The 25,878-nt window shown below is 40.2% G+C and overlaps 1 protein-coding gene and 1 pseudogene across 4 annotated transcripts in view; both read right to left on the minus strand.

Moving 5' to 3' along the window:
- cacna2d1a (calcium channel, voltage-dependent, alpha 2/delta subunit 1a) overlaps positions 1-25,878 on the minus strand; it is a 58,377-nt gene that overhangs the window by 18,180 nt on the left and 14,319 nt on the right. For all 4 annotated transcript variants that reach the window (XM_042078829.1, XM_042078828.1, XM_042078827.1 and 1 more), the window contains exons 4-22: positions 23,933-23,992; positions 23,306-23,341; positions 22,967-23,093; positions 16,384-16,515; positions 13,015-13,084; positions 9,225-9,275; positions 6,156-6,255; positions 5,263-5,427; positions 4,882-4,986; positions 4,648-4,726; positions 4,410-4,459; positions 4,230-4,319; positions 3,979-4,056; positions 3,131-3,214; positions 2,822-2,896; positions 1,806-1,877; positions 1,493-1,564; positions 1,343-1,404; positions 382-458 (exon numbers count right to left, since the gene is read on the minus strand). In XM_042078829.1, coding sequence (XP_041934763.1) covers positions 382-458; positions 1,343-1,404; positions 1,493-1,564; positions 1,806-1,877; positions 2,822-2,896; positions 3,131-3,214; positions 3,979-4,056; positions 4,230-4,319; positions 4,410-4,459; positions 4,648-4,726; positions 4,882-4,986; positions 5,263-5,427; positions 6,156-6,255; positions 9,225-9,275; positions 13,015-13,084; positions 16,384-16,515; positions 22,967-23,093; positions 23,306-23,341; positions 23,933-23,992 — 1,585 coding nt within the window. The remainder of the gene's footprint in view (positions 1-381; positions 459-1,342; positions 1,405-1,492; positions 1,565-1,805; positions 1,878-2,821; positions 2,897-3,130; positions 3,215-3,978; positions 4,057-4,229; positions 4,320-4,409; positions 4,460-4,647; positions 4,727-4,881; positions 4,987-5,262; positions 5,428-6,155; positions 6,256-9,224; positions 9,276-13,014; positions 13,085-16,383; positions 16,516-22,966; positions 23,094-23,305; positions 23,342-23,932; positions 23,993-25,878) is intronic.
- Positions 11,276-11,429, minus strand: LOC121697965 (annotated as a pseudogene).

Genomic DNA, 25,878 nt, shown 5'->3' on the forward strand with positions numbered 1-25,878 from the left:
TTTGTCTTTCATCCACTCACACACACACTTGGAGCAATGAGCACACTAATAGCTCATAAACACACACACACACACACACAGCCATTACTGCAGTGCCTGGAGAGCAGTTGGGAGGGTTAGGTGCCTTTCCCAAGGACTCTTCAGTAATGGCTGTAGAGGGAAGGGAGAGCACTGTTCAATAACTCTCCCCACCCACAATTTTTCCTACAGACCAGGTTTGAATTGCACTGAACTGGTGATCCTTCGGTCAAAAAACAGTTCCCTAGCCTTTAGGCCATGGCTGCCCCAAAACAGGTTGCTACAGTATGCAACCACAGGAAATCTAAGATCCATGGGTTTCTCATTTAAAGCTTAGATAATATTAGATGTAAAAAAACTTACATTTGGCCTGGGTAATGGTATCTCCAATCGCCGCACGAAGATAGTGAAGACTGTACTCTGGTAATACCAAAGCTAAACTGAAAATACACACACACACACACACACACACGGTAAACTAAAAAACAAATGAACTTGGATCAGTATATTAGATATTTTAGTTGTGATAAATGAATTCAAAAATGTGTTCCATTTCTGCTTCCATTGCTCCCTCTACAGGTAAAGGTCTGCCACTGTATTTAGTACGCTTTCAGCTTAAAAACAATATAGCACTTATTATTCATCACTAAAGCACGCATGACACATGGTGTGCATAAATCATTTATACCACGTTTATAAGAAATGCCTTTACAAGAAATAAACACATTCCAAAATCAAAGGCAAAAGAGGAAAATTATAATAACAAAATCACTCTATTTTGACATTCACATTTGGCACAATACCCCAAGAACCTGTGAGATTTTCTGAGAAATTTGAACATGTATGGGTGGTAATGGTAGATGGCTGGTGAACCTACATTTTAGCTATGCTGTCTGACGAATTACCCAGAAAACTGCTTGACAACCTGTTTGGTCTCACAAAACCTTAAATAATATTTGCTGACGCAGTTCAGTCAATCTTAATCAAGGACCGGAACTGTTCATTTTAGAAATTGCATCAACTCGTATTTGGCTTCATGGCCTAAGAGTATCTTGAGGGTACAAATGCATGCATTCCAAAATTACTTAACTGAGGCTGTATTTAATTTTCTAATTAAATACATTTAAAACGGAGTATATGTATATTAACTCCAACATACAGTATAGTATAGGTATCAAAGGCCTTAAATGAGCTCAAAGTTAAAGGTAATGGTTTATTGGTGCTTGCAGCTAAATATTTCATTTTTTTATTTAGTTGATAGAAAGTTAGTAAGAGTTGCACCTTCTGACCACATCTAGGAAAACACCCAACAAACACAATTTACCTGTAGTCAGTACCACTAACATGGCCCCATGTGTAGGTTCTGACACCCCGGTCAATATAGCGCTACCAGAAGAAGAGAGTGAAATGAGATTCTAGACATCTGACATTCTAGATATCAGAGCGAACAAATATTTTTCTCTGAAAGACTAACCTCATCCTGGGACTTGACAAGTGTGGTAAATGTCTGATTACCAGTATAACCATCAATCATATTTCTTCTGATCTAAAGGTGCAAAAATAGAAACATCTAAGTAATCAAAGTGAGACAAGCAATCAGGCCAATATTAATGAATAAGCGTTTTAAGCTTAAACAACATTTAGACCAACACATTTATCCTAACTGCTGTAGAAATGATCCGTTTGTCTATTAATGAAAGGTAAATGCTAAATACAACCATTGTAATGATACATTCAGTATGAAGCCATGTGCACATAACAGAGAGATTGAAAAGGGAAAAACTCACATCCACTTTTATCTCATCTTCTAACTCTGCATCAAGGAAATCCAGTGTCAATGCTTCCTGGAATGTTGTTTTCTTTGCAGAGACAATCCAAGACAAACAAAAAAATATGTATGTATGAACAACTGTTTCCATTATTTGCCACTGCTACTCTTATCTCATGTATCCTTTCTCTCATGACAACTAGAGGAATATGAGTCTCCAAGGAATGCCATCTGGCGTTGCCATGCCTACATACAGTACAATGCAACACAGACTATTTTCATTTGTGGTTCCCCAATGGTGGCATATAGAGTGGATGCATACAGTGCGCTAATAGTCTGGAAATTATTGTATAGTGTTGCTTTGAAGTTGACAGTAGACACAAAATTATTAAACACAGTGTAACACAGAGTAACATTTGATTCAATAATTTTTAGGGGTGCCAATAATTGTGCCACATAACATTTTGCTAATATGTTATTGTTTGCTAATATGTTATTGTTATTTTTGCTGTGAAAGTATTTTAAATATTTAAATTCAAATTAATCATTGAATAATCAGCATTAGTGACATTAAAGTTAAAAAACTCTTTCATTATTATTTTCACTGTTCAAATATGTCAACACTATTTCTTTGCATTGATGTGCGACTTTAGAGTTGACAAACTCTATTCCTTGCTGCAGACATCGCATAGGACTTTTTAATCAAAAAAAAAAATTAATCAACACTTTATTTTTATCAACACCATCAGGCCGTTTTTTAAAGTAAATGTTCCAATCACTGATCTAGGCAGCACATTTACTTCTCTCTACTTCATTTTACAGTCTTATGGTTACTAACTAGAACGGCTCGGGGTCAAATGTCATACGGAATCGATTAATCTGCGCTATTTTTTTTAATCAGTTATTTTTTCTCAAATTAATTAATCGAAATTAATCAGTTATTTTGACAGCCCTAATAATAATAATAATAATAATAATAATAATAATAATAAGCTGTGTGTGGCTGGGAAGACAGATCAAGAAAGGGATTCATACCTTAGGCTTCAGGTTTGGATGGAGCAAAACATATCCATTTGGATCAATAGCAAAATAGTATCCATTTGGTCCAAGCTAAAAAAGAGATAATGTCTTAATTAATTCATTAGCCTATTCATTCCAACAGGCCAACATAAATATGACTGAATAGTAAATGGCACATTGGAAAAGATAATGACAAAAATAACTTTGGCAAAGTACAGCTTTTAAAGCTACAAACGGTTTGTATAGCTTTCACAATATAATGCAATCTCATAATTTCTAATCTACAATATTTTCACAATTAATGGAAGGGTCAGAGGGTTTTACTGTAAAGCGTGGTGTCAGCCTCTTGATGTCATCGAGTGACACATCAACGGCCATCACTCCAAGTATTAGCTGATTCTGCTGGCTCTAGAGAGCATAAGAAAAGGAAAACCATTATCCAAAACCTGAAAACAGGGATCCAAACTCACAGCACAAATATAAGGGATCCAAACTCACAGCACAAATATAAGGGATCCAAACTCACAGCACAAATATAAGGGAGAAATCCGGCCGATTTTTACATGGATCTTGATTACTAGACGTCGCCGAGTATGTCGATTGGGAAAAAAACGGGCAAAATCGGTGCTACCGAACAGGAGTAGCTGAGACAGTAGAGTGCAGAGTGCAGCTGCAGAATGGTGTGCAGATGTGACAGTACAAACTGTCACCGTTCAAACGGTTTCTTCACATTTAACGAGTTGAAAACACATTGTTTTGTCACGTAAGAGCTCTGTTCATGTTGCACAGAACTATTAATGACATCTTGAGTCTGTCAAGAGGCAAAAAAGGCACATTTAGATGATCTCCCAGACCTAGCATAGTAGCTGATCGGGAGTACTGGCCATTAGCTGCAGCTACTCCAGTTCGGTAGCACCAATTTTGGTCATTTTTTTCCATATTGACTCGGTGACGTCTAGCGATCAAGAATCGTTTCTAATGTGTTCTAATGTTCTAAATCTGCTTTACTGAATGGAAATACACAGTTAATCAATCCAGTTTCAAATACAATAGTGACTTTTAGAACAGGACATCAGTGAAAAAGAAAGAAGCAAAATTAATATAATGTGAGCAATTAATTAACAATACATTTAAGATAGTATGTCACTTTGTTGACGGGCGGGTTTCTTTACCTTTCCTTTATTTTTGTTATCTTTAATTTTGGTTTTATTGAAGACTGGAAGTGTTCCTGTTATCACCTGACCCAACTCCTGAAATGAAGTGGATCACATACAGTACAATGAACAGAGCACAGACAATTTCAGGTCCATTCAGGAATTCTGTTGAAGTTCATAGATGAAAATATGTCATCAATGTCACAAATGGAGAGCAACCAGAGCTAATCAGACTACTACTTTTCATACACTTTGTCTGTATGACCCACCAGAGCGTCCATGTAAACGTTGGTCCACTGAACTTTTTTTGCCTTCTCCTTGGCCTTCACCATGGGCCTCCCCAGCACATCTAGGTATTCCTGTGTTTAAGCACATACTATGAAGAATTAGTGAACAATAGCTTGGAGAATAAGCTACACAATATGTTCACCGGTATAATTTTTTTCTACCTGTGTATTGATCCTGATGGCACCTATAGATGGGATCTCATAATAGTACCCTGAAAAAGGTATAGAAAACATACACTTTGGTGGATGGTACTGTACATATGGGACAGTTAGAAAAGGGTACCCAAACTGGATCTATGTCTTAATTACGGTAATGTCTGTGTCATGGCATCAAAGGCCCATCATAGGCATGTGTAAAGTTTCCTGTCGTTCTATAATACTGTGCAAACGGTTTGTATACCTTTATTAGTGCAAGCCATCCACTGAATAGGTGCTTTGTCATAGTTGTGCTGTCCCACAGAAAATGTGAATATCCGCACCTGATGGAAATAAGAAGTCCGTTAAGGAAATACAAAACACATACAGTAGGGGAGCGTGTAACTGAAGGAGGTTATAGTGATGCGTGAGATACTTGGTAAGACACTGGTAGTCAACAGGTTTCGTTCTCATTTGCTGTGTATCACATTATACGCACCCTCTTATCTGGGTTGTACTTTTCAAAGATCTCTGAGGCTCTCTCTTCACCACCATCCGTGAAGAGCATAATGATTTTGTTACAGTTGGCACGTGTCACATTCAGCTAAGGAAGACAGAAGCTTACATCAGTTCAGTTCTCAGAAATGGAGAAATTCAATACAACAAAGTGATAAAATACTGTACATTACTATTTCATTAATATGTGTAGGATTAATTGTGTGAGAAATTTCACTGAATTTTCACATTTTCAGTGACATTAATAAATGTGCGTGGAGGGAAATCTCAAGGGAAGTACATCTATCAAATGTACATCTACCAAACATAAATGATATAAATAAAATTTAAAATTCAGATCAGACAATCACAAAAGTATACTAACATTTACAGACAACAGCTGTTGAAAAGCCATATCAAAACCATCCTTGTAATTGGTGATTCCTTTTGCAGTAATGTTCTGCACTGCATCTTTCAAGATCTTTTTATTACGGACATTGGCTTGAACCAAGTTGTCAAAGCAGGCAGCCTTTTTAGCATCTTCGTTGAACTGAAATGACAAGAGTATGGATTTGGAATACAGTAGGACACATAGCCAAAACCACAGAAAGTAGTGAACACCACAGAACTGGTTTTAAATGTACCAGTGCATACATACCTGGGTCATTCTATGAAACGGGTGCCTTTTCCACTATAAAATGTTTAACATTTTTATCAAAAGTAAACTTTAAATATGCATATCAACCCTTTGTTCTGTTACTAAATGTTTTACTAGTTCGAGTAAATATGTATTTGGCTAAAATGGTTGGCTTGCACCCAACTACCGGTATATATTTACAATTTGATCACAGTTAAGCTACTGGACACCCTTGAACACCACATCTGAAATATAGTCTTCAAATAGATAATGGACAAATGGATAGAAAAGATACATAATTACAACAGTAGACGTTCATTATTGTGGATATTTATTCCCTGCCAAACAGTGCAAAACAAATAAATACTATTTCCTTTTTTTAAATTCCATAAATGTATAGTCACAGTCATAGGGGAAATATAGAACTGAATGAGAATGACAGATCACTTAAATCAACACACCCTCATTTCCTAAAGAGATTCAGTTCAGTATGAAGGGTATCTGATCAGGTGCATCCATATTTTTTTTATGTCTCTCTCATACAAATAAACATAAAAAAGTACCTCTTACCTGATCTTATTATCTTACACTGACACACCTCTTATATTTATTTTGAGCAAACTGTTCAACCTTATACTCACAGAAACTATATTGACATAGTCATCATCAGAAAGAGTTTCTAGCATCTCGTTGACTGATGTGCGGATCAGCCTCAGTGTCATTCCAGATACACTCCCACTCCTGTTAGAGAAGTAAGTAGAAGAAAGATGGCATTTAATAAGCATAACAAGCATTATTACAGTAACAATACTACTGCATAGGAAACCGGAACGTTTTCAGACTCTTTCAACTTTTCCATATTTTGTCTTTTCAGACTCATCTTAAAATGTATTCAGTTATTATTTTTTCTCAATCTACACACAATGCTCCAATACTCCACAAAAAAACAGGTGTTTGCAGTGTTTTGTACATTTACAAAAAATAACTGAAATATCTCATTTACATAAGTATTCAGACCCTTTGTTATGATACTTGCAATTGAGCTCTGGTGCATCCTACTTCTGTCAATGGTCCTTGAGATTCTACAACTTGATTGGAGTCCACCTGTGCCTAAATGAATTCAACACACCAGAGCTCAATTGCAAGTGTCAAAACAAAGGGTCTGAATACTTATGTTTGGCTGAGCAGCCAGATCTAGAAAGACGGTTGGTTGTTCCAAACTTTTCCATTTGACAATGATGGAGGCTACCGTGCTCTTGGCCACTTTCAATCCTCCAGAAATTTTCTTGTATCCTTCCCCTGATTTGTGTCTTGATACTTACGTATGTAAATTGTATATTTTAGTGTTTCTTTATAAATTTACAAATCACTCCAAACACCTGCTTTTTTGTGGAGCATTGGAGTGTTGTGTCCAGATTGATGAGAAAAAAGGTGAAAGTGTTTTGAAAGGGTCTGAAAACATTCTGGGTGCACTGTATCTACCCTACTCTCTTCTTGTCATAGGCCATTTGGACACATCATCAGTGCTCTACTTAATCAGGAGACTGTATGCTTGTGCCTGTAGAGACTGCCCAGTCATGCCTTCTACAGCCCTCTACCAGTTAAAGACAGTGAGTTGCAACAAAAGCACTCATTTTAAACGGTCAGATGCTAAGGCCAATTTTGGCCTGTGTGTACTCACAATGTGCTCAAGAAACTTCTGTTGCTTCCCTAGGTCAATCTACAGCTACCAGTCATAAGCGGAGGCTAGCAGCCCAGTCATCAGCCCAGTCATAAGCGGAGGCTAGCAGCCCAGTCATCAGCCCAGTCATAAGCGGAGGCTAGCAGCCCAGTCATAAGCGGAGGCTAGCAGCCCAGTCATAAGCGGAGGCTAGCAGCCCAGTCATAAGCGGAGGCTAGCAGCCCAGTCATAAGCGGAGGCTAGCAGCCCAGTTGAGGCCCTGCCCGCCGCCTGCGTTTTCCCCCCTATCCTGCCAAAGTGAATGTATGCCTATGCCTGCTAGGAGCTGATGTATGCCTGCTAGGAGCTGATGTATGCCTGCTAGGAGCTGATGAGCTGATGTATGCCTGCTAGGAGCTAATGAGCTGATGTATGCCTGCTAGGAGCTGATGTTTGCCAGGCTAGGAGCTGATGTATGCCTGCTAGGAGCTGATGTATGCCTGCTAGGAGCTGATGTATGCCTGCTAGGAGCTGATGAGCTGATGTATGCCTGCTAGGAGCTAATGAGCTGATGTATGCCTGCTAGGAGCTGATGTATGCCTGCTAGGAGCTGATGAGCTGATGTATGCCTGCTAGGAGCTAATGAGCTGATGTATGCCTGCTAGGAGCTGATGTATGCCTGCTAGGAGCTGATGAGCTGATGTATGCCTGCTAGGAGCTAATGAGCTGATGTATGCCTGCTAGGAGCTGATGTATGCCTGCTAGGAGCTGATGAGCTGATGTATGCCTGCTAGGAGCTGATGTATGCCTGCTAGGAGCTGATGAGCTGATGTATGCCTGCTAGGAGCTGATGAGCTGATGTATGCCTGCTAGGAGCTGATGAGCTGATGTATGCCTTGCTAGGAGCTGATGTATGCCTGCTAGGAGCTGATGTTTGCCAGGCTAGGAGCTGATGTATGCCTTGCTAGGAGCTGATGTATGCCTGCTAGAAGCTGATGTATGCCTGCTAGGAGCTAATGAGCTGATGTATGCCTGCTAGGAGCTGATGAGCTGATGTATGCCTGCTAGGAGCTGATGTATGCCTGCTAGGAGCTAATGAGCTGATGTATGCCTGCTAGGAGCTGATGAGCTGATGTATGCCTGCTAGGAGCTGATGTATGCCTGCTAGGAGCTGATGTATGCCTGCTAGGAGCTGATGTATGCCTGCTAGGAGCTGATGTATGCCTGGCTAGGAGCTGATGTTTGCCTTGCTAGGAGCTGATGTTTGCTCTGATGGACTATAGTGCAGATGCAGTCAGCTACTGCCTGCAGCACCTGGTCATGGCACCTGTTAGTGTTGGAGTTCTAACTGTGATGCCTGCAGGAGACTCTGATGTCCGTTGAGTCTCTGTAAAGTAACAACTCTCTGAATGTGGTGACCTTAAATATATTTGTCAGATCCGTGAGAGGAAAATGAAAGCCTCTTAAGTCTGATGAATCCTTTCTTTACATCCTTGTTTTCATTTTGTGCGGGTAGTGCCTTTTTTAGGTCTGTCCTGAGAGCCATGTAATTGTGTAACAATAGTAGAAATTCTTTCCTATATTGGATTTCGGTTTGCACAGGCACTGCAACAATTGGTAACATCAATTCTAGAAAGAACCAATGCTTGAAATTTTGTATTCAATTCATTTGATATACTGTACATAAAATGTCCCTGGAAACTGTCAGTAAAAAGTAATTTCAGTAATTTCAGGAAGCCTTTGAGGTGTCATGTCAGAATGCAGCTTTCAAGGCAAAACAAACTGTGAATTCTTACATGGTGTGAAATACACAGAATTACCCATCAACACATTTTTACAGATATGTTGTAATATAGCCCTTTCAATCCTCACTGACAGGCATGCTCCATTATAAGCGGCTTGATATGACGCTGTCTGAAGAAGTTGGCAGAATATATTGATGGTGTTTCAGGAGGAAATCATGAGGTGATGAGAAAAGTGTGCAGGGCAACTCTAAATTGTATTTCATGTCTGACTTCTGAATGATGAGAATTATGAACACGTTACTTACGCATCCACCAAAATCAGCATGTCCTTAGGTGATGCAGCCCCCTGTATGTACCTACAATATGTGACAGATACAACAGATACACTTACAATCACACAGCATGAAAGAGACACAAGGTTTTAAAAATAAATGTAAAGGTAAAGTAGGTAACTAAACGTTAAGATGTTTCAACCTGGGCCCTACTTTTAAGGTCTAAATCAGTGGTCCCCAAACCGGATACGGCCCACCACCTCATTTTGGGTGGCCCCCCAAAACATGTCCGTAGTATATATCATCCGGCCCGCACGGGAGTACAACATCGTCAAACTATAACTTCCGTAATTTACTCCATTCATTCTCTATGGCGAGTCTTAACAGTACACATGTAATACTCTTTTTGTCCACCGGTGGTTGTTTTGGTGCTGTTTTGCGTTTGCCATCGAAAACGGAATGAAATGTAGGCCTACCTGCAAACAATGTAAGAGGCCTATGCTGACTGCATCAGTGCTCAAAGTATTTTAAAAATGTATCAATTAATTGTTAATAACTAACTAACTTCTATTCAAGTCATATTTCTGGGACTTTCTGATAATTATTTCTATTTTTTATTCACTCGTTCAAATGTTCATACAAAGAGTTCACAAAGTTCTCATCAGGTGACTGAAAGTTAGAATGGTGGTCATTTTAGACCACTTCAGCACTTTGCTTTTTTTTTGCAAATTCTCATAGTTTGAGAACTTTAAATTATTTGTAGGATATTCACAACTTGAGCTGTGTATGCAAAGACACAGAATTCAGAGTTCACACATTTTTTAATAAAATGTACTTTTGGGACTCCCTGCTAATACTTTTGGGAATGCAAACGTTTTTTTATTAGTATTATTTAATTTTACACTGATATGTCTAAATTCTCACGATGGACTTACAATAACAAAATTGATCAAGCATTTAATCAGAAAGCTAAAACCGTTTGCCTCCACAAGGCCATAAATAAAATGGAGGCAATAATGCATAGGATGAAGTGAGTCAGAGTGGTCCCACCTACATGTATGTTTAGGCCAGGTGCAAGACAAAGGATTCTAAAAGGTAAAAACAAAAGAGAAAATCCACACACTGGAGTAGCTCCCAGAGTTGAATTAAAAGAAAAGAAAAATTTCAACCAGACAAATGGATGAACTGTTTGACAGAAAGGGTTATTCTACAGAATTCATGCAAATTCAGAATTTGAAACATCTTGGAGAAAGTGTCTTTTCCCCCCCAAAACTTTTAATTCACAAGGTGCACATTTCTAATACTTAGACATTTTAATTTTTATATTGTCTTTTTATGCGTTTTTGGAATGTTTTCCTTCTCCCGAAATTTGTCACTACTGAAACACAATAAGTCAGGGAATATCTATAAAAACTTTGTTGAAATGCCTATATTTACAGTTAAAACAATGACTGAATGGTTCTAATCAACTGAAAATGGGACAAACATGCTTGGACAAAGACTCATGGTTATCCTGCCCACATGTAAAGTATGGAGGATGCTAGGATAAGCAAAAAATTCCACTGTTGGAGAGTTACAGAAAAAGGTATCATCTTGGGGTCACCAAGTCCTCCAAAAAATCTTCAAAAGTGACCTCACTGCTAATGAATTATTTAAAGGGCATGCCAGGTAAAAGCCTGTCCAGTCATTTAATTACCAATGTGGCAGGAGTTACTGAATGGTACAGTTACTTTGTCTGGAAGTGTGGTCTATTGTAAATGTAAATACACAAGGAATTTGATCTCTGCATTTATCCCATCCGTGAATTAGTGAACACACAGAGCACACAATGAACACACAGTGAGGTGAAGCACACACTAACACGGAGCAGTGAGCTGCCTTGTTACAGTGGCGCTCGGGGTTAGGTGTCTTGCTCAAAGGCACTTCAGCCGTGGATGTGGGCATGTGAGAGCAGTGCTCAACCACTTCCCCTGCCCATATTTTTCCTACTAGTCGGAGATCAAACCGGCAACCCTTGGGTTCTAAGCCCGAAGCCCTAACCAGTGGGCCACGGCTGCCCCAAAAACTAAAAATTAAACAAAATCATCGGAGAGTGAACACAGTCCCCCACTACCACATATTATGCAGTCGAGATTCCCACATTTGGGGAATTCGTTCGGGTCAGCTACCACTGAAGTGTAATGGCAGAGCCTCGCCAAAGGTGAACCACCTTCATGATCTCCCCTGCCAGGTAAGTAACGATTGTCAACTATTGTCAGATGAAAAGCCTAAAAAAAGCAACACTTACCCCAATAATGTTCGAATGACTGAATAAAAAACTAAGGACATTTATCATGCAGAGGAGTTGCTGCTTACATCTCGTGATAGTGCATTTTCAGGTGTGCTTCATATCCGCCTTTCGCTATACACCAGGTTTTTCTTGGTCAGTGGCGTAATGCTTTTTAGATAGTGTAAGATAGCGATTTTTAGATAATGCGCCAGATCACACCTTAGGTCGTTAATTGCCACACCCCTGAGTGCAATAAAAGAAGCACTTCCTTTGCCTTCGTCATTCATCTGTGACTTCCAAAAGGCTCAACAGTCATTTGTCTTACTGTGGGCGTTTATGATCTGATGAGCAAGCCAGACAAACTGCAATCCCTTGATGCGGACACCCACAAATACCAACAAATTCTTCAGTTAATCATCCTTCTTGCTGTGGCCATTTATGATCCCATCAGAAACTATACAAACAAAACACCAACCCGTAATGAGAACACCAAGAAGTACCACCAAAGTCTTTGGTCATTCCTCTTTTTTGCTCCCATCGTTTATGATCCGATCAGCAACATAACCACACCAACTGTAAGCCCTTGATATGGGCACCCACAAATACCTACACATTCTTCAGTCAATCCTCTTCATTGCTGTGGCCGTTTATTATCTGATCAGCAACATACCCAGTCAAACCGCAAGCCTTTGATGCAGACACCAACAAACACCAACAAATATTTCGATACCAACTACCAACCAATGTCACAAATTCTCATTCCTCTTCTTTGCTGTGGACATTTATGATCTGTTCAACAACACAGCCGACACACAAGCCCTTGATGCAGGCACCAACAACTACCACTCCAGCATGTGTGTTGGGCGTAACACCCATAACCAATAAGAAGGAAAACAAGATGCCATCTCCCATTCCCTTAACCCTTAAAGGTGTAGGTTTTTGAACGTTCTAAGTTCCGCAACAATTGAAGGTTCTAAAATTCTATGTTGAATTCAATGAACCCAGATATTCTTTAGAACGTTCATTTCTCAACATTAAGGGTTAAAGGCAGTGTTGGCCGCCAGAGGCAAACTTCCAGCAAAGTTCTAGCAACAATGGCAAGTCTTAGATTGATTAGTGTTCAGTTTTCTCTGTAAGTGTTTTCAGATATGTGTGTGGGTATTACCAATTACCAGATGTGTTTTGTATTTGGAAAAGAAGTGTTTTCCCAAGAAACCGTGTGTAGTGTTTCGCAAGTGTGTTTCAGAACTGTAAACAACATGCAAAGCAGAAAATGTGTTTAAGGTTTTGAGGCTTTGGTCTAAGCATTCATTTTTAGAGTGCAACGGGCAAAGACTGTATGAAGACTATTTAATAAAAATAAAAGTTGACCACACAGAAGAGAACTCTGCTCCAAATCACCTCTGTTAAGCTTCAGCTCTCAGATGTATATTACAGACATAATGCTGCAGAATTTCAAGACACTTTTGTCAATGGTGACATGCTGTCACACTGTACATCTTATTGAGAATGAGGGTGCGTTTGATTGAAAAAAGTTTGAATTGGGATACTCACCATGGTCTCCGTCTGACATCATATAGATCAATTTTGTTTGGTGTTTTTTCTTTGTCTATCCAAGGAGATGCTACAGGTAAAGAAAAAATAAAAATAATAATCTTAGTCTCCCTGTTCTAACATTCAAATGTTAGGAATACATCATAACTCGAATATTGACAGGTGCAAAGTGAGCTACAATGAAATGATCTACAATCTGCATATCAGCAAAGGGAAGTTGAAATCTATCTTGCATAATAATAATAATGGGGTGTGTGTGGAGGGGGTGTATCTGTGGGTGTGTGTCTATATCTGCTATTATTTATGCATGTCTCAGTGATATTTCAGTCTGTATGAAAAAGAGATTGTTATCTTCATTTCAATATGTCCAACATCCAGCCGATTCATCATTGACCCCTACTAAAGCTGCACTTAACTTAGGTGTCATAACTGACTGATCATTGACTATAGTCTATAGTATAATCTGATGAATGTGCACCTTGAGCAAATGATAAAAATTCTTTCAGAATGCTTTAAATTTTTGAACTGAATCGAATTGCATCGATTCGTGATCGAATTGCATCGAACTGAATCGTTTTTTTTTTTTACGAACATGTATCTTTTCTTGTATCGAATCGTGCCCATGTATCTACATACGAATCGGATAATCTTTTACATGACAGATTCACACCCCTACAAAACACACACAAAGAGAAGCACACATATACACAAAAGCAAACGCATACATGCACACACTCATTTACATACACAAAAGTTGCAAGAGTAGGGGATTGAGTAGGAGATGGCAACAAATTGACAAGTGTGATTTGCGGAGAGAATGTGCAGGACTGAGCGGCGATAATATTTTGTACCATAAAGCAGTTTGGAAAAAGATTCCATTTATTATTAGGGGCTAAACCATTAAAAAACACCAACACGTGTCGGCTCACTAGCCTTCATCAGGGTGTTGGGAACAAAGAGTCTGAGCATAATTATAGCATGGGTTTCAGGTGTGCCAATGAGGCACTTGCTATACATTTCTTCAGCCACTAGGGGAGTCATTTTGGTCAAGCAGGTCATTAATCAAAGACAACAAGGCAGTTGGGAAAATCCAGTTGAGAAACTAGCAATGACATCATTCCAAATGATTATTCTTCACAAGCAAAGAACTCCACATCAAAATTGAACAAATATGAACACACCATCACAATTCATAGTCAAGATCACGACAGCAATTCTAAAAACTCTAAACGCATGCCATACATGCATTAAAAGACAGTAAATATGAATAGGTTATACATTACAGTTCATGATCAAGATGTCAACAGTAGTTCTAAAACCTTGATGCAGGTCTACTCCACACATGTATCAAAACGTCCATAAATCACAAAACACGGTAAAGATTGCAATAGTAATTCTAAAACCTGGATGTATTCTAGAATCAGTAGATAATTACATGTCAAAACTCAGCAAGTCCTAACACGTTCTGTCAAATGTCATAGTTCAGGTTATTCTAAAATGTACTCCACACAACAACATATCAAATAGATGAGTCGACCAATTGTTGTGAAGACCCACAATAGACTACAAAAAACTACAAAAAAGGTGAAAGATCAAAATCTTCATTGAGCCCTGGATGGCTAGTACTGTAGCTCTCAGCGAGTAGATCCAGTATGTCTCCCTCTGTTTAGGGCGTTTGATTTTGTCCCCACCCCTGGCATCAAGGCGAATAGATTCAATACCAATTACTCTTAATGTTGAAACCCTCCCATGATTAGCTTCTGCATAATGTTTGGCCATTGGGTAATTCATATTTTTAGTTTGAATGGCATACCTATGTTCAGCTACCCTGTCTCTTAGTTTCCTTTTCGTAAGGCCTACATAGAAACAGCCACAAGGACATTCTAATTGATAGACCATGAGAGTAGTGTTGCAATTTATGAAACTGTTAACAGAATAGGTCTTATTATTGACAACATCTATAAATCTGTCAGTTTTAATCATATTCCCACAATAATTGCAATTACCACAGGGGAAGTTTCCCTTGGGTTGGCGAAGCCAAGTTTCACGTGTTGGAGCAGGGAGGTGACTTCTCACTAATTTGTCTTTAATAGTAGGGCCCTTCTACAACTAATCCCAGGGGGTTCAGTGAATACTTCCCGTAGGGCCCTTCTACAACTAATCCCAGGGGGTTCAGTGAATACTTCCTGTAGGGCCCTTCTACAACTAATCCCAGGGGGTTCAGGGAATATTTCCCGTAGGGCTGGGTCACATTCAATGAGGTTCCAGTTCTTCTTTATGATATGTTTAATCTGGACAGCCTCTTTGCTATAGCGGGTGACAAAATAGGGTTTCTGAGTTGGCACTTTTGGGGGTCTAGACCTAAGCAGGCTCTTCCTCTCAAGTGCTTGTGCTCGATTATGAGCTTGAACGAGAGTTTGGGTTTGATACCCTCTCTGTCGAAAGCACTGCTGCATATCCATAGATTGATGCCTAAAGTCCTGATCTGAGTCACAGATACCCTTTAATCTCTGTATCTGTCCATAGGGTATGTTAGTGATAAGCCATGGCGGGTGAAAGGTCTGGATGAGAGATAGTATTTTAGAGCCTCTAGACCAGGGGTGTCAAACTCATACAGGTAGTGGGCCGGATTTGTTGGAATGAGCATGGGCGGATTATGATCTTTCGGGCCCCTGGGCCCTGATGTATTAAGGGCCCCCCACTTATTGTTGTATATGATTTCCTGTATTCTGGTGCATTTTGGGGATGGCCAATACTGAATTCAATCAGATTCATAGCCTACTGTACATCCTGATTTGTTGATATTGAGGCAATGATTCCATGCAAAGGCTTGGGCTTCAGGGCCCCCTGACCCCTTGGGCCCCTGGGCCTGGGCCCGGTAGGCCCGTGCAGTAATCCATCCCTGGGAATGAGACCTCACGGGGGCCGCCATTGTCGTGGTCATTTTCATTTCTCTGCATTGGTATCAGAATGTTGTTTGATTATATACTCCTTTACTACACCCACTCATGAGCAAACAAGTACAAATCATTTCCTCGTCATGTCCTGCTCTTTCTCTCTTGAAACACCCAATTTCCATGTCAGTTTTTTGGCTTCTTCCTGAGGATGATTTGTAGTGCTACAGTAGGTTTAATCAATTTATCACAGAAATTGCTTATTACAAATTGTTGTCATTCTGATGTTGCTTTGGATGCTAAATAATATAAAAACCACAAAAATGACTCATTGATCTATGGCATAACTGCAGGTATGCTAATTTTTTGCATGTCCATTTCAAGGATGTCAATATGGTTATATGAGAGAGATAGAGAAAAGGAGAGATGTTATGTATTCCAACAATAAACTTAAAAGATTCACAATATTATTCACCTGGGTAATAGCGGGCCAAACCAGTTGCACTGCCAAACGCCTGCCAAAGCAATGTAGGATCCTCTTCTCTGTTCTTTCTAAATGTGTCCACCAATGCATCTGTCCAGTTGAGCTCATTAAGAATTATCGTGGCTGTGAGACATAAAGATAAGAGCATTTTATCACAATTTAAATGTATTGTGATACCATTGTTGTATGTCAAGGAAAATGTAATGATGGAAAGGAAAAGCATTTAGCTATGAAGGGAACATGGCACATGTTGCATATTGTAACTAAATGTCCACATACACTGAGCTATTTCCAGACGTTAAAAATATCCTCAATATCATTCTGCCTTTACGTTTTTCTAAATTTACTGTAAGACCCTCAGAAAATCAGTGTGCATGCAATAAAAACTTTAAATTGACAGCATACTGAGAACATGTTTGTCATCCATTAATACCCAAACATGGCTTCCCAGATTAGATTGCAGTTCGCAACGTACCACAGATGGACACAGCTGCTGCTTCAACCTCATAACATGATACAATTAATAGACACTATGCAATCCAACCAGGCATGCATACCTGAAACTTATCACATAATTAGTGCATTTTTTGACACAAACCAGGGCACAAACCCTGAACTTATTGGTTCATACAGAACTATTGCTCTTTTAGAGTTAGCTCCGCCATGTTGGATAATTTTCTTCAAGTTCACTTTCAAGCAACGTATGTCTCTTGAGTGGTGTCACGTTGCTTGGCAACGATAAATGAAAAGGCTAGATTAGAACTATTTGTGTGGGTGGAGGATGAACGAAAAGAAATTAATTGCCTTTGTAATTGCCCTGTATTTGCCTTGTAATATCCTAAGGACATTTATCCTGCGGAGGAGTTGCTGCTTACATCTCGTGACAGTGCATCTTCACTTATGCTTTGCAGTATATGAGCGGCGCCTTTCGCTATAGACCAGGTTTTTCTTAGTCAGTGGCGTAATAATTTTTAGAGGGTGTAAGATAGCGATTTTTGGATCATACGCCAGACCACACCTTATGTTGCTAACTACCACACCTCTGGGCGCAAGGTTTAATAAAAGTTTTTAAAAAATCCGCGACCTATGTGTAGAAATGCTTTATCATTGCCTATGAGACCCCATGAAGATAGGGACCTATGTGTAGAAATGCTTTATCATTGCCTATGAGACCCCATGAAGATAGGGACCTATGTGTAGAAATGCTTTATCATTGCCTATGAGACCCCATGAAGATAGGGACCTATGTGTAGAAATGCTTTATCATTGCCTATGAGACCCCATGAAGATAGTTTCAGTTCAGTTTGCGATTTGAAATAATAGGCGAGTGCAGATACAAGGAGGCTATATTTTACTAATCACACACAGGTTTTAGTAAAGCAAGCAGATTCGTGCAAGCAGATTCTTTCAGATCCGCTGACTGTCAAAATACCGATTTGCTGTTTGATGTTGCACTGCTGGCTCTTAAAAGGGAATGACCGATGACATTCTCATTGGTTTAAAGAATGTTATGCCCAAAACACACCCAGGACTGATTAAGAAACATAAGAACAACCTTTTATACTCATATTGATATACAGACACCAAGCTAGAACAACCAACTTCATAAAAGGCAATTGGCATGCTGATATTATTTGAGACTGCCATGATACTGACAAATATAGCGCAATGGCCTAAAGGATTCATTCATATTTTAATGGAGAATCTGCAAAATGGAGAATCTAAAATACAGTGTCAGTACGTTTAACCTTATAGCACATACAGTACTGTAAGTTAACTTTGAACACAGACATGACTCACATGCAGTTGATTACAATACCCAACACAGCAACAGAAGTTCAGAATCAGCACACACTTCCCGATTTTACCGACACCAATTTAAGGTGTGTTTAAAAACAGGATAATTGTGGCCCTGGTGATGAACGTTGAGATCACAGATAAGTGTGTACTTTCATGCATACATTACATTTGATAACTCTGATGAAACTCTGTATACAAAATCTTGGGATTGCGCATATACATGAATTTGCAACAAGTTGTGTATATAGATTGGTACTCTTTAAGTGGACAGTCAGCTGCTAATCCCCTCTTGTCCAATATACAAATACTCAATTCAGTTGGCCATAGTTATACACAGGGTCCAATTTAAAAGATCAATTTATCTTCACTCACCATCCAGCTCTCAAGCAGAGCTGAGGGAGAAATACAAATGTGGACACCACAGAGAACACACTGGCACGGAGCATTCACCATCCCCGACACATGTGGTCTGCCTGTTCTCTTCTTCACAATTTCATATCGCTCCCTCCAGACACACACACACACACTCACTCACACTCACTCACACACTCACACACACACACACACACACACACACACAACCATGAAACGCATCTCAGTCCCTCCGTGTATGAAGATGACAGATGACACACAGTATTCAGAAAAACAAGCATCAGGCTGGATTCCTATACAACAGTCAGTCACACACTCAAGGAGCCCCATCCCTAGTCTATTTAGATTCCTCTGAGGCTTCCTCTGAGCAATATACAGAATAGCTCACACACATCCTATCACTCCCTCCACACACACACACACACACACACAGCCCAGCTCAAACCCAACATATCAATTTTTTTAATGAGCTACAGACACATGCACACAAACTTGCCCCCCCCCCCCCCCCAAATGGCTGTAAGCACTGTGATGATTAGGAGAGAGAAGGCAGGGGTGCCACTGTCTGCTGCGTTGCTGACTAATATTACATTTTATTAACAGGGGCAGAAATGTTGTGAGATATCCCTAGGCAGATATATAGACCCCTACATATTAAACTACAAGGACATTACTCCATACACTATCCCATAATTGTATTATTATGCCCTGTAGGCAATTAAGGCCAAGTTGATGTAATCTCCTTGGTGACAGTGACGAAGTGATAACTGGCATTTGGGACAGAGGAAATCTGTGTGTGTGTGCGTCTGTGTGTGTGTGTGTGTGTGCGCGTGCGCATCTGCATGCATGAGTAATGGAGAAGCTGTGTTCTGTAAACAGTCAGACGAAAACAGAAAACGACAGAGATCCTAAGCCTGGCCGTTCTCTTTGCTCTCCATGCGGAGCGGCGAGTGAGTCACAGGGCGCGGACAGGGTGAGCACTGACCCTCCCGCATCCTCCTTCCCTTGCTTGCCTGAAAGTCATTTTCACAGTGCAAAGATGGAGAGCTAAAGATTCCTAATTAGCGCCATCCTATCAACAGAGAGACATGATGCATTGCCATGTGAGCAGCAGCATGCTGTAATGAATAGACACTTCCCAACACCCACCCCGTTTCCACTTCATGGAACACTTTATTTGTGTTTCTAAAAGGCATCATACCATTACCAGTAATCTGCGTGGCTGCACGGATGGATGAATGAGTGCTTAGATGGGCTGGGTACCTCCTCCTATTCCTGCTTCCCTTCTATCTGGTTGGGCCGTGGAGAGTTGTGAGCTCACTGGAGCAGAAAAGGCTGCAGGGTGTGGAGTGAGTGTGCAAGAAGACTGAAGACGACGGTCACTATGCCACTCTATTACTCAATACTGTAGCAGCTGTTCTCTCTCCCTCATGCCCTCCCCTCTGTTACTTTGCTCACAGTGTCATAGACAAAAGATACACTGACACCACCCAGTCATGAAAACACACGACAACACACGCACACAAACACAGGGCTCTAATTTCATTGGTGCGCAATGTGTTTTGTAATTTGCAAACTTTGCCAGAAAGAGCTAAACAGAAGGCCCTATCTTGCATCTGGCACAGAGTGTGACACAGTAGTGTCTTTTCTAGTTTCAGACTGCAGATACATTTCCCCATCCAGCAGCCATGTTGATTAAATACCAAATACGCTTGTGCTCATCTGCGTGTCTATGGGAGTGCTGGTTCTTAGATGAGGTGTGTCCAGGCATATTGTTGGCAGATTGCTATTTTGAGGCATTGTGACTGACCAAAAAACCCTGGTCCTAAGTCAATGGCACAATTCTCTGTTATTTTTAGGGAGCATTATCAACACAGTAATGTGCAATCAGAATGTTCAAAGATGGTGGCTATAAAAAGCAAAAAGCACACTTGATTTAAATGTGGCTGCCATCTCCTTATACAGCAGCGCACTGGTTCCAGGGGAGAGAGAGCACGTGGCATATTACTACTTGGGTGTTCGACCATGACGTGCACACTAACAGCACCTGAAACACTATTCTACCATGACGTGCACACTAACCACCTGAAACACTATTCTACCATGACGTGCACACTAACAGCACCAGAAACACTATTCTACCATGACGTGCACACTAACAGCACCAGAAACACTATTCTACCATGACGTGCACACTAACAGCACCAGAAACACTATTCTACCATGACGTGCACACTAACAGCACCTGAAACACTTGAGCATTTTCAACGGTATTGTCGCTCCTCATCACGACTTCTCTCTGGATTTGGCTCCCTATGACCTCCTCCTCCTGCACGAGATGAAGTTCAAGCTGAAGCGTTGCCATTGTGACACAGTGAAAGGGACCCAGCGTGCGATGCATAATGGCAGATCCAGTGGGACAGGAATTCGAAGGTTTTGAAGCTGTACACTATACAGTATACTCTGGTTTTTACACATAGAGGTATGCACAGCAGTGCACAATCCTGCAATAGTGCATAAAATCAAAAGATGGCAATGTGAAAGATTATTGTTGTGTACACTCCATCGAATTGCCATAGATTATCCATTGTCTCTCCAGAGAAGCATTCTTCTTTTGCCAAAACTGTCAATACAATAACAATCTGCCAAGGTGCAACTGTAGCTGAGAATGAAACTCTGATTGGTTTATTTCATGTTACACCAAAAACACACCCATGATTAGTTAAGAGACTATAAGTACAGCCCCTGTGAATCATGCATCTGGCACTTTATTCTGTTGTTAAAATAGCAAAAGTAGAATTGTGCATTGTCTCTGACAAATGCACAAAACTTAATTTTCATTTCATCGATTTTCATCATTTTGGACCCTACTAAATGAAAGTTTCTACCAAAAAACATCTAAAACAGGGCCCATATAGTAAAAATGCCTGATTACTCCTTTTTATGTGAAATCTTCCCCTTGTCCTATAAATACTGTGATGTTTGATGACTGTTTAAAGGCATCAACTACCCTGCTTGCCCTCTCCCTTTGGAGTTGTGCTGTTGATGCATTTCTACTGTATGTCACATGCAGTGTACAGCACACCTTGCACTTTTAAATTACAGCCCCAACTCACACTTGCACACTTAGACTTTGCACATACATTACATTAGGCTACATTACATTACATTACATTACATTACATTCGATTTGGCTGATGCTTTTTAACCCAAAGCGACTCCAAACAAGGGACACAATCAGGGTAGAGTATGATAAGGTGCTACTTCCGTACAGTCAAGTGTCTGTTCTAGTCAGGTGGCAAGTGCTACAGTAGGATTAAGGTAGAGAGGGATGCTCCTGCTCTGGTAGGAACTGGTAGTGCAAAACAGATGAGAAAAGTTTGGATTGCCCTGAGGGTACGGGTGGCATAGCCAGACATCGTTCATCTGAGGAGCGCAACTGTCAGGAGATAACATATGCCTGTATGAGCATTCAATTAAGTGGGAGCAGAACAGGAGACTAATTTGTAGGCAAGCGTGAGTGATTTGAATTTGATGCGGGTGGCTAAAGGTAGCCAGTGTAGCTGGGTGAGCAGCGGGGTAACATGTGCCCTATTGGGTTGCTTAAAGACTGTTCACTGTGTAGGCTGGGAGACCTGTCAGGAGGCTGTTACAGTGGTCAAGTCGTGAGATGACTATGGCCTGGACCAGGAGTTTGGTGAGTCAGGTAAGGCCTGATTTTTTTTTTTTACAACCGTATATGTTGTATTGTAACTAAACGGCACGACCGGGCGTGGATTTTAAACCAAAGGAAAGTCACACAGACTTCAACATAATCACACAGATTTGGTATCTACACCTCTGGTCAGTGTGACATGTGTATTGATGACATGAGATGACATATTGACATGCCTTATATTTAGACACAGAGTTGAAAGCGAGGTGAGAACAAACAGGGTGGGGGGGGGGGGGGGGGGGGGGGTTGGGGGAGTAGAATGCTGATTACTGTCCATGGTACTCTGGAATCATGATGGCATCCATGATCATTCACAGCATATGATCTGCTGCTGCGGAGGGGAGGAGCGGAGGGTGGTGAGAGGGTGTGAAGCAGCTGGTGTCTGAGGTGAGACTCCAAGCTCCACACCCTGTGGCTAGAGTTGCCACTACATTTAGTTTCAAGCATCGGCCGGCCTTCAGCCATCCACACACAGATTACCTCCAGTGCAAATGAATCGCAAAGAAGTCATAGGTTTCCCCCACAAATACAGTATAATAATGTGTTTAAAGGTTTTTGTGTCATGGAGAGAAAAAGCAAGACACAAAGCATGTCCTCATGTATTCATAATGGTATATCATATTATATTATATTATATTATATTACATTAAAAAACAATTATTATATAATTTAAGACTATTTACTTACAGCCCTCATAGATGTCCGTGGGTATGTGAACAGCGGTGTCATTGAAGGACACCACACGTTTAAAATCTGGGTCATCTGTAAATTCTGGTTTCACTCTATTATTTGGAAATTCATCATCCGTTTCATTCTGTGGAAAACACAAATATTTAGATACACATTACACAAGCACATGTATAGAAATGCAAATTTGGAGGTCATAATTTATTGAGGACAACTGCAATTTTTAGTAGTTTTTTATAGTTGTTATGTCTCAATCACATCACTATAAATGTTGAAGGGTTGGATGAGAGCACACATCTGATGACCCAATTACAACAAACAGAAAGGAAAGGGACTTACACTGTCTTTGGCGTTGTAATATGACACATCACCCTCCTAAAACAGAAACAAGAGCAGGAGAATCCAGTTGTTATTCAGGAAATTACTAATAATTTCAGACACATACCTGAAAATGTGTGTGTGTTTCACAGTGTTCAAGGTAAACTTGTTTTCTGTGTCAAAATGGTCACAAGGTTTTCACTTAGGAGTAAAGAGGACCTGTCAGGTAATGGATAACAGTGTCATTTTATGATCATCTTTTATTGTGCATTGCTACAGCAGCCACTAAGGCGACACTGGATGTTCATTCCTTTTGTATGCTATCGTTGTCTCCTATAATGGTTTGTGGAATATGTCAGAGTGGATGAAAGTGAGACACTAACTCTGTCTCTGACATATGGTCACCCTTAGGACATGGGTACTCTTCACTGGTTGACACCACTTCTGTCACCTGCAGAGTGGCAATATAACAGAGATGACATTCTGCTGAAGGAATGCTGCATAATGGAGCATCCCTGTGCAACACACTGCCTTCCATGGTGCAGCCAAGCTCAACAAAATAACATTCATCACAGAGAACTCTGGCAGTTTTTCAACATAGGGCCCTTACAGATGGGTAACTACCCAGACCCCTAGTCTGTTCCATACCTCAAAGTCATCTTGCCACTGGTGCTTCAACTGTAACTCCTCTGCTGCTGTAGCCAGATTCTGGAATGAAAGAGAGTGATATTTTGAATATCTAGTGACATGAGAAATCTACCAAAAAGGAAAGGGCTTTTACCACTTAGCTGCTGACGCTTGTTAACCAATTATTTACTGTTACTCCACAATATTAAAATGCAGTCTACAATAAAAAGGGAAAAACTAAACAATGCTACCATTATGGCTAATACCATTCTACATGTGCAGAACATAGAGTTCACATACCAGTAATCATTCTTTTTTCTCTTAAGACTATGTATTATTAGTCTATCTAACAACAGATCTATTCTCAGTTGAGAGTTGGTCTGGAAATCCTTGGCTCACCTCCGATTTCCAATGATAACCAGTGGAGAAATTACATTTATACTGATGCATTAAACTCTTACCACATCATTTCCAAAGTACAGCAAACATATCTTTCTTGTAAACGAAGGTTTTACATCCAATCATTTAAACTGTTTCAAAGAAAATATATGTTCAAATCGTTTAACACTGACGCCATCAGCAAAGCCATTGGCAGTGCCAACCGTCCTCCTCTGATAAGTGGTTGTGACTGGTTCCTGAGTTTTTGGTGATTTTGGAAATCAAAGAGAATTGAAGAATTGCCAGACAGAGCAATTTCAAATGTGCTGACAGATTCATCTAGGTTCACCCAGGTTTATAAGCTACAGGATTCTTACATATTGTATATTTTTTTCAAATTAAATTCAATAATAACCATCTCTATACATGTAAATCTGCTAAATTAAGATAATCGCACATGCCACAACATAATGTCAGAATGCTAACTAGGAAAAAATTCAACGATGTATGCTCCTTTTCAGACAACTTGGAAGTTAGAGGTCAGACTTCAGTTGGACTTGCTACAAGTTTAGAAGTAGGAACTATGGCTTTTTCCCAGTAGGAGGTCTGAATTCTTTTGTTTGTCTGGAACAAAATTTGGAGATTACAACTAGAAGTTGTCTGGAATGCAGCATAACAACCCATCAGTTGCATCTCTGCAAATGGCCTGCAGCAAAAGAAGGTTTTCTCTTCTCCTATTCCAATCAAACTCTGGCATCTTAACACCTGCAACTACTGTGCACTCTTTCCCTTTTGACCTCCCATCATTAAGAAACGAAAAATTCAACTAAATGTCACAATAAAAGCTTCTGGTAACACATAAACCCTTCCTTCACTAAACACATTGGTGGTGGGTGCATTGGGGATACTTATAGAGCACTGCATTTCGCTATTTTTATTTTGTATGAACGTATACGCTAAGTATAGGAAACAGGGGCGGAGTGGGGCACTAAAATCCACCGGGAAAATTCTGACGGCACCGTTAGGCTTACGTTAATTTAAGTACAAACAAACAAATTAAATTGTCATTTTTTATTTGTGATGAAAGTTCTGTAACGCCTGAATAAGACAAAAATGAATTAAGATAAAAAATGAAGGCTAGCCTACACAAAAATCAGCATGGGAGAGATGAGTGTGCAGGGTAACCATGAATGACATATAGACAGTGAGCGAGTGGTATAAATATTGGTTGGACTTCCCACACATTACAGTGTAGATCTGATTCTCATCACTCATCGGCCGGCCCACCGGGAAAACTCCCGATCGTCCCGATGGCCACTCCACCCTTGATAGGAAATGTTGATGGTGGTGTTGAGTGAAGGGTTGCCGGTAGGGGATGGTGACACTCACACAGTACTCACACACACACACAGGCAACCCCCCCCCCCACACACACACACACAGACGGGTACACCATAGCCCCCTCCCCGCGCACACTTACCTTCTTTCATGACAAAAACATACTATTACTAATGTATACATGATAATTTCATATATTTTTGGGAACAATTTACACAATTAAATCTTGTTTTAAGAATAGGAACATTTGT

The sequence above is a fragment of the Alosa sapidissima genome, chromosome 22, assembly GCF_018492685.1.
Source record: "Alosa sapidissima isolate fAloSap1 chromosome 22, fAloSap1.pri, whole genome shotgun sequence".
NCBI lineage: Eukaryota > Metazoa > Chordata > Actinopteri > Clupeiformes > Clupeidae > Alosa > Alosa sapidissima.